Source organism: Malania oleifera, chromosome 3, assembly GCF_029873635.1.
Source record: "Malania oleifera isolate guangnan ecotype guangnan chromosome 3, ASM2987363v1, whole genome shotgun sequence".
NCBI lineage: Eukaryota > Viridiplantae > Streptophyta > Magnoliopsida > Santalales > Ximeniaceae > Malania > Malania oleifera.
Window position 1 is genome coordinate 32,594,801 of NC_080419.1, and position 9,790 is coordinate 32,604,590.

Below are 9,790 nucleotides of genomic sequence, written 5' to 3' on the forward strand. Positions count from 1 at the left end.
TCAGATCATATTAGAGAACTGACTTATTCCAATTTTGTTGCTCTAACACTTGAAATTCATGGTTAAGTGTGGGTTTGTTAGATAAGCATTCATTTAGAGAACCCATTAGTGTCTGGAGATAATTAATCTTCTGTTTATTCAATATTTGATGCGCTGACTTATAAGTGATGACTGATTTTTCATTCTTCAATATCTTTCCATTTTGATTAAACATTAAAGTTTCAAGATGGGTTTTAGGATTAGATAGTACATAGTACTTACGTTCTTATGGTTGACTCCCTTAAAACTCAAATAAGTGCTTTGGACAACGTATGCTATTCTTTAAATATTCAAACTTAAGCATACATAAATCATTTAGAATTATCCTTTGAATTTCTCAAATTAATTTGATTCTCTAAAGTCCTTAGTGTAGTAGAATCATATACTAAGATTTGTCATTTTAAGCATTATCTACTATTAGAGCATTATAATATTGTCATTACTAAAATGCTAGGTGATATGGCAGGGCACCAATGAATGCAAGTGCGTGGGCCGTGTCATCGACAGGTCTGTGTCACACATCACTGTTGGTTCGAAACATCTCGGGATATATCCCTCCAAATAAGTGTGTGTACTACTTCACCCTTAAAAAAATTAATATTAAATAAAAATCAAATTCAAGAAAGGAGTTATTATAAAGAAAATTTCTCAGTATGAGTATAAATTAGAAGAACATGGTGAAGAACACAAATATATATATATATATATATATATATATATATATATATATGTAGCAAGATATAAGTCATGGAAGACACTCAGTAACTTATTACTAGGAGAGCTTAGGAAAATTAATGTCAATTAATAACTCCAACATGCCCCAAAAGCACAACCATTAGGTACTTAATATCTTAAAAAATTAATGATATGCAGTCCATGACTTTAATATGATTAGATACTCATTGTGCATGAAATCAAACATAAAGACAAGGTATTGAAAAACATAATTGAAAGCATAACTTTTATTGAAATTCGAAATTGAAATACAAAGCATGAATGAAACTAAATTGAACTTGTAGCTCAAAATTGACAAAGCAATGTAAATTGACAAATAAAATAAAACTGATCTAAATGGCACCCAACGGAACTCAAGGGACTCAAAGGACCAAAGAGGAACCAAAAGGGAACCCCTAATCAATTGTTTGAAGATTGATTTTATACCCCTTAGGGTTTACATGCACAGAAATTCAAATTAGGAAACTTTCACCAAAAGTAATGCATAGCAGATTTCTAAACTCGATAAAATTCGACCCAGTTGCACTCCAAGTTCTCCTCGTCGCGCCCTGGTCCAACCATTCTGGAAAATCTTCAATTACCTCTTTATTCAGTTGATGGCATCATCAACCAGGTCGCACATCCAAGGTCTCTTGGTCGTGCCCTGGTCGAGGGTCTTTGTGAATCTTCTTAGTAACTAGCACTTTGGAGTCTTCTTATCTTGACTCGGTCACCCCTTGTGACTACTTGGTCACACCACACAGTCGATCAGGGACATGTTGTTGTAGCTAAATCAAGGCCTTGGAGACCTAGTCGAGCCTTGTGCTTCAAAGTTGCTTCATTGACTCCTTGCATTGCTTAACTTCTTGATTTAAGCTCCAATTTCCTAAAACATCAAACACACGTGTAATGTCGAACAATGATAAGAAGAGATAATTACAAAGTAAATAAGAACATTGCACAGGTAAATACGGGCCTAAAATAGCATATTTTAGGAACATATCAGTGACATGGCGGGGCACTAGTGAATGCAGGAGCATGGGCCGAATACCTGCACCCACATATGGTCCGTAACATCATAGGCAGGTGTCATATAACATGGTTGGTTTGAAACATCTTGGGATATACCTGTTGGAGATATATCCCTCCAAATAAGTGTGCGTGCTACTTCACCCTTAAAAAAATTAATATTAAATAAAAATCAAATTGAAGAAAGGAGTTATTATAAAGCAGATTTCTTAATATGAGTATAAATTAAAAGAACATGGAGTTAAGAACACAAATAAAAAAAATATGTAGCAAGATATAAGCAATGGAAGAAAGTCAATAACTTATTAGTAGGAGAGCATAGGACAATTAATGTTAGTTAATAACTCTAACATGCCCCAAAAGCACAACCATTGGGTACTTAATATCCTAAAAAATTAATGATATACAGTACATGACTTTAATTTAATTAGATAATCAGAATTTTAATTATATTAAAATTTTATTTAAATTCATACAAATATAAATTTAAAATATAAAATTCAAACAAAAAGCAACGTTACAACTCCATCCTGACTCCTAAGAAAGTAGCCAGTAAAATAAATATGGTGATTTTTTCCAAATCTAACAACAACTATTGGCAAAGCACGTGAACATGGTGCAAAAAGACAATTAATCTCACGTATAGTGGGTCCAAAACACATGCATGCGAAATAAACCAAACTAGTTAAATAATTAAGCTGCATGTATTCCATTTTTCCTTGCTTGGCAAATGGGTACATACTGCTACTCACATGTTCCACGTAGCCCCCTAATGTGTTAGCAAATTAGGGTAGTGCAATAACATGCAAAGGCAACAAGACAGAAGGAGAACTGTCCATTTCTCACCCATGCCCACACCCCAACCCTACCTTTGCTCTCCTATAAATTCCAACCCCTGCCGAGTAGCCGCTTCACCAAACTACCCTCCCCCATTTCTATTACCTACCGATCGCTTAAGCCTAGCTAGCTAGCTATGGCCAAAACTACTTATAGTACTCCACTGCCATTCGTGCCAAAACCACTGCTCTTCCTCATCCTATTCTCTTTGTCGACCCTAACACTATTTCACCGCAGCTGCCTTGCCCAGCTTGAGCTACAGAAGCCCCAATTGTATGGTGACCACCAACCCCGGCGGCTGCACCGAGGCTTCAGAACCGAGTGCCGCATCGACCGCCTACGGGCTCTCAAGCCCACCCGCTCGGTCCAGTCGGAGGCCGGAGAGACAGAGTATTACGACCAAGATAACAAGCAGTTACAGTGTGTGGGGGTGGCAGTGATTCGTCTTACCATCCATCTAAGAGGGCTCTTGGTGCCTTCCTACACCAATGCACCTCAGCTCATCCACATCCTTCAAGGTTCGTATATGCTATATATAGTAGTTTGTTGATGCATGCATTTTTTTTTTTTTTTTTTGTTTATTAATATATATCAGTAATTGTACCCGATGCATCAATAATGCAGGAAGGGGAATTCTAGGAATAGTGATCCCAGGGTGCCCGGAGACGTACGAATTTTCAAGCTGGTCGCAGCAGAAAGGCAAAGAAGGGAGACAACAGTATAGAGACCGATATCAGAAGCGTCGACGGGTGCGGGAGGGGGAAGTTGTGGCCCTGCCCGTCGGAGTGGTTTATTATCTTTACAACGACGGGGAGGAAGACCTTGTTGTCGCGAAGATCCTTGACACTAGCAATGACGCCAACCAGCTTGATCCCCGAGCCAAAGTATGAGCTATAAGAAATTATTAAGTATATAGATTTATAGTAATTTCATCACATAATTAAATTGATTAATTTTTTACGGATGATGAAATCATATTAGTTGTCGTATATACACCTATGTACCTAAAATATACTTCTCATGAACTATTTAATTATTTAATAAATTAATTAAGCATATATGCACGTTAATATATATATATATATATATATATATCAGAGCTTCTATCTAGCTGGTTATCCGCGTAAAGAAGGCGAAAGGGGTGAGGAGAAGATGGAGAGAGAACGTGTTTTTGCGGGTTTGGGGAAGGAGCTGCTGGGAGAGGCTTTTGACACCAGAACGAGGCTAACAGAGAAGTTGCAGGGCAAAGCAGATGCTGATGAGTACGGTATTATCGTTTACATCGAAGAACAAGAGCTTCGACTTTTAGCCCCAGAAACCCAACGTGAAGAAGAGGAAGACAAAGATGACAATAGTAATGGGTTGGAGGAGAATATCTGCACCTTGAGACTGCAAGAGAATTTAGCCCGGCCGTCCCGCGCCGACTTGTTCAACCCTCGCGGCGGCCGCGTTGCCACCAGCAACAGCCATACACTCCCCATCTTGAAATCTCTCAGATTGAACGCTCAGAACGTGGTTCTCTACAAGGTACATAATTATAAGCACATCAATTAATTATACATATAATCTCTTGCGATCGGTGGTTCTAAATTGAGCGTGGAAATTAAAATGGTTCCTTTTAAGTATCTATCAATTTTAAGAAACATGCATTGTCCAAAAGGTAAATATAACATATGAGTTCATATGTATTGATGCAGAACGCAATTGTGGGGCCCCATTACCAGATGAACGCGCACAGCGTGGTGTATGTGAGGAGGGGTAGTGGTCGGGTTCAGGTGGTGGGAGACTCTGGAAAAACCGTATTCGATGGTGAGATTGAGAAGGGCGAGGTTTTGGTAATTCCCCAGAACTTCGTTTCGCTGACAAAGGCTAGCGACTCAGGGTTAGAATATGTAGCGGTGAAGACCAACGACAACGCCATGGAAACCCCTCTCGCTGGCGAGTTCTCGGTTTTCAGGTCATTGCCGGTGGGCGTACTTTCAGCCTCCTACGACATTTCCAGGGAGGACGCACAAAGCTTGAAGGAGAATCGGAGGGAGCAAACTATTTTTGGTCCACGGTCAACTCGGGAACGTGATCATAATGAGCGAAGGGCCGACGTTTGAGTACTACATGGACCGATGCAGCTTAATCATAAATTAGGCTTAGAGAATAAAGGTCTCATATTGGAGCTGGAGAGTTGGTGTTGTTCCCATCACTCCCCCTCTCCTGTTACTCGTCTATGCGGCATAAGCTAATAAAAGGAAAGAACCTTTCTTCTTTTTTTGCCTCCATGATCTTCTCTGTTTTTTGCACTCAAAAAATTTTGAAACAAAAATTCACTATATATCCTCATCCCTAATCCAAAATTCTGAGATTTATAATGTGTACAGCAAAGGAAAATAATAACATCCCAATTTTAGCATTGTTGTAAAATTATGCCTTATATATATAGCAAATACGAAAATTAGAGAAAAATCGAAAGAGAAAGTGAGAACACGAATTTACGTGGCCTAACAAGACTTAATCTCGTTTTGATGATAACAAATTATGGATACTAATTGTGCTTTCAAGATTAAATTTTAGGTATTATGGTTTTTACAAGCACAATGGTTAAACCTGATAAAAACTGACTAAAGATCAACTTAAAGTCACAAGTCATGAAGAATACAAGTTTTCTGAAGCATTAATCAAGCTTGCAAGATGTTAAAGCTATGCAACATGAAGACTTAGAATTTAAATGTATTTAATTTTTTCTTAAAGTCTCATGTAAGTATTTTCAATCTTCAAATTTGTGACCGAAGCTCTTAGGAATTAATATTGGACTTAGAGACCTCCTTAAAAATTGAAAATAATTTTTATAAAGTCCGAAATATTTTTAAAAGTAAATACAAACAAGTTTTGGAATCAAAATATGAAAAACATTGAGTTACATAGTGGTCAGGCGACTAAGGCTTATTGCTCAGGCGACTAGACTACTACTGCCAATGTACGAGGATGAAAGTTAACTTATCAAAAAGTTATATGTACTCGATCAGAGATATAGGAGATATGGACTCTAAGGCATACATTTTGAGCTGTTTAGTGGGCTCCTTCCTTTTTTGTTTTTTTTTACCTCGACATTCTTTTTGGGAGCAAAGTCGTCAGATAGAAATGTGTGGGACCCAATTATTGGAAAAATGGAAAGGAAGTTGGCAACATGAAAATCAAATTTTTTCTCTATGAGACGTAAATTGACTTTGATCATTTTAGTAGTTTCTGTTGTGACGTACCGAAGCGCGCGTCCCCTGGGATGGCGAAATAAAAATTGTGATTTAAATTTTTGGTGAAAAATTAGATTGAAGTTGTCACTAATCTTTTAGTGTGGTTAGAATACTTAATTACTACCCAATTAAGGGTAGAATTGGTTTGCTTTACCAAAGTTGGGATCGAGAATTTGGTTACGCGAGGGGAATGTACAAGCACCCCCTACGCGCCCGTTCTTACGAATGACACCCAATTAATTGTGAAATTATCCCTAAGTAATTCTAAAAAGTCTTTAAAATTACTCCCTTTTAGTAAATTTTTGAAATACACACAAATATATACATAATATATTATATTCCCTCAGAACCAGGGTACGTGAAACTCGAAAGCTCATACCCTCTCGTTAAAATCATAAGGAAGAAAATCGAGAAAATACTTTACAAAATAACTTCCAGATTTATTTTCAAAATTTAGAGAATTTTCATAAATAATTTAAAATATTTCCAAAATTCTCTGAGAGGTTTTAATATGTAATAATAGGATAATAAATCAAGATACTAACACAATACATATAATGATAATACTAGCAATACATATATACTAAAACAAATACTAAAATAAGTGATAAAATACTATAATACTATATATGTTAGGATACTAAAGATACTATAAAAGGTAATACCATATACATGATGTAACGCTATAATACTAAACATATAATATACTAGCATAATGCTACAATGCTAAACTTACCATAATAAATAACAACATATACATTAAAATAATAAAAATACCCCAATAGGTTATATAAGCTAATATACTAAAGGTGCTATAATAAGTAATACCTTATATATTGAAATACTAAAAATACCCCAATAAGTTATATATGCTAATATACTAAAGATACCATAATAAGTAATACCCCATATATTAAAATATTAAAAATAGCTCAGTAAGTTATATATGCTAATATACTAAAGATACCATAATAAGTAATATTAAATATAAACATAATAATAATATCATACTATTCTATATACTAAAATGCTAAAAATACTAAATATGCCCTAGTACTCATAATAATAGTAAATACAAACTATAATGCCAAATATAAGCATAACAATAATATAAGTACTTAATAATAATATAATAACAATATCTCATAAATATAGACATAATAATAATAACATAAAAAAATAACAATAAATAAAAACATGTTAAACATAAACACAACAGTTATAATATCTCATATAATAACAATGATAACATATAATAAAAAATAATGCATGAAATAAATTCCAAAAAAAAAAACTAGAGTAATACTAACAAAAAACTTAATATACAATATACGCATGAATAACTAAATGAAAGAAATTTTTTTAATCATAAACAAAATGCTGCATGCATGTATGAGTGCGTGTGTGTTTTTGTGTGTGTTTCAGTGTGTGTAGGAGTGTGCTGCTGTGCAGGTGTGTGTGCGTGAGGGAGAAGCTGGAGATGGGAGAGTTCGCCTGCTCTACTTACCGTGGCAGGAGGTGGCATGTGGTGGTCGCCGGAGCTGGGTGCTTTAGTGGGGAGGAACTCACAGCAAGGGGCTTAACGGAGGCCATGAGAGGAGCGAGAAAGGAGCACAGGGTGATGGTGGGGGAATGGTCCTCAGCTGCAACAATGACGACGAAGAAGACGACGGGCAGGACTGGAGAGCTTGGAACTTGGCCGCGGAGAGTTGCCGGAGTGCGGGCAGTTCAGTTGGCCGTGAGGCCGTTCGACTGGGCGGCGAGAGGAGCAACAAGGGAGCTGTTCGTGGAGTTGGCAGCGAGGATGACGACGGTCTGTGCTGTGTGTGGCTGGAGGGCAACGATAACGGCGACGGCGTGGGTACCATGGCGGTGTTCGTGGTTGCGGAGAAGATGGTCGTGGAGGTGGTTGGCGGTATAGTTGCCGGGGCTGTTGTCTGTGGTGCTGTTGTTGGTGGCTGCCGGAGCAGGAGAGTTGCAGAGGGAAGGAGGATTGCTTGGTGCGTGCTGGAGCTCTCGGCTGCAACGGTGATGGAGAGGGGGTGACGGCGGAGTTGGGGGGTGACGCCGGAAAGAGCGTGGTTGGGGGCTTCAAGAGAGAATGAGAGAATGAGAGAGGGCAGAAAAAAAAAGAACGAGGAAGGCTGTGAGAGTCAAGAAAGGAGGCAGGGGGTGCGCCCCAGCGCCGTTCGTGGACGAGATCCTAGGTTTTTTTTTTTGTGTTTTTCTTTTTGTGTCTTCGCCCCCTCCTTTTTTGTGTTTCCTAACCTTTTTATAGGCTTTCATCCCCCAAGCCCTAATAATATCAATGATAATAATAATAATAATAATAATAATAATAATAATAATAATATTAATAATAATAATAATAGTAAAAATAATAATTATACTAATAATAATAATAATAATAATAATGGCAATAATGATAATAAAATAATAATAATAATAGAAAAATAATAAAAATAATAATACTTATTATTATTATTATATAAAAAAATGATAATATTAATAATAATGATAATAGTAATAATAGCAAAATAATAATAATAATATAGTAAAAAAAATATTGAGCCTAGGTAAAAATGGGGTGTCTACAGCTGCTCCTCTTTGTAGGCTTCGTTGCTTCAAAGTAAAAGTAGGAACTCTCATACGTTATTTTTAGTAACAAACCTGCAAAGAAAAAAGACACCGATTTTGGATCGGGCCAAATGTAACAAAAGAGACCAAAGTGTGACTTCCCAAAAATGACCAACGAAGGATCAATATGAGTGAGACCGCAAAGGATTAATAGGTGTGGGATCGCGAAGGGTCAATAAGAGTGGGACTCCGAAGGGTCAATAAGAGTAGGACCACGAAGGGTCAATAAGAATGGCCGCAAGGGGTCAATAAGAGTGGGACCACGAAGGGTCAATAAGAGCGAACCGTGAAGGGTCAATAAGAGTGGGACCGCGATGGATAAATAAGAGTGCGACTGCGATGGGTCAATAAGGTGGGACCTCGATAGGTCAATAAGGGGGGACCGCGATGGGTCAATAAGGCGAGACGCGAAGGGTCAATAACGTGGGACCGCGATAGGTCAATAAGGTGGGACCACGATGGGTCAATAAGGTGGGACCGTGAAGGGTCAATAAGATGGAACCGCGAAAGGTTAATAAGAATGAGACCGCAAAGGGTCAATAAGGGTGGGACCACGATGGGTCAATAAGAGCAAACCGTGAAGGGTCAATAAGAGTGGGACCGCGATGGGTCAATAATAGTGGATCACAAAGGATCAATAAGAGTGAATAAGATAATCAAGACAATTTGGATGAAACTACTTGCATGAATGAGATAATCAAGAAGGCTTTGAGGTGACCTAAAACCTCATTTTCGTTGTGAACAACACCACTTTTGGATTTGAGGGCCGATGCCCTAATTTCAAGGTAGATGACTCAGTTTGGACTAGAGGTATGGTTACTTTGTATGGGGGATGATGAATCAGGTACGAGGTTTTGAGATCTTTTAGGAAATGTCTTCAAGTGTAGGGTTCTAAGTCCTAAAGAATTGCTCCGCTGAGGATGATAAATCGGGTGTATGATCCCAAGACTCTTTGAAGAATAAACTTATGTGCAGGGTTCTAAGTCCTGAAAAATTGCTCCACTAGGGGTGATCAATCGGGTGCCAGGTCCTGAGATCTTTTGGAAGGTCAGTATTTTGGAAAATGGTTACCCTTCCGAGGGTGATCAATCGGCTGCAAAACCCCAAGATTCTTTTGAAAAATGTCCTCAAGTGTAGGACTTAGAGTTACTCCACTGTGGATTATCGATCGGGAACGAAATCCTGAGATTCTTTGGCTATCTTTATATTACCCTCTTTGAGACTCAACAACCAATGCCTCAATTGATTCCTAGGGTCAACTGCCACAGTTTCAAAGTATGTCAATCTATGCA

At 37.7% G+C, this 9,790-nt stretch overlaps 1 protein-coding gene across 1 annotated transcript; it reads left to right on the forward strand.

Annotated features, from left to right (window-relative positions):
* Positions 1–2,503: 2,503 nt before the first annotated feature.
* LOC131150689 (cocosin 1-like) lies at positions 2,504–4,878 on the forward strand. Its single transcript, XM_058101563.1, has 4 exons — positions 2,504–3,137; positions 3,244–3,503; positions 3,718–4,146; positions 4,317–4,878. The coding sequence occupies exons 1-4, from the start codon at positions 2,756–2,758 to the stop codon at positions 4,722–4,724; spliced, it is 1,479 nt and encodes a 492-aa protein (XP_057957546.1). The 5' UTR covers positions 2,504–2,755; the 3' UTR covers positions 4,725–4,878.
* The last annotated feature ends 4,912 nt before the right edge of the window (positions 4,879–9,790 follow it).

What these genes read in the sequence shown, in the direction of transcription:
- LOC131150689 (XM_058101563.1), top strand. Translation starts at nt 2,756, where the DNA reads ATGGCCAAAACTACTTATAGTACTCCACTGCCATTCGTGCCAAAACCA. An exon ending in GCTCATCCACATCCTTCAAG is followed by an intron (nt 3,138 to 3,243) that starts GTTCGTATATGC and finishes TCAATAATGCAG; the next exon opens with GAAGGGGAATTCTAGGAATA. An exon ending in AGCTTGATCCCCGAGCCAAA is followed by an intron (nt 3,504 to 3,717) that starts GTATGAGCTATA and finishes TATATATATCAG; the next exon opens with AGCTTCTATCTAGCTGGTTA.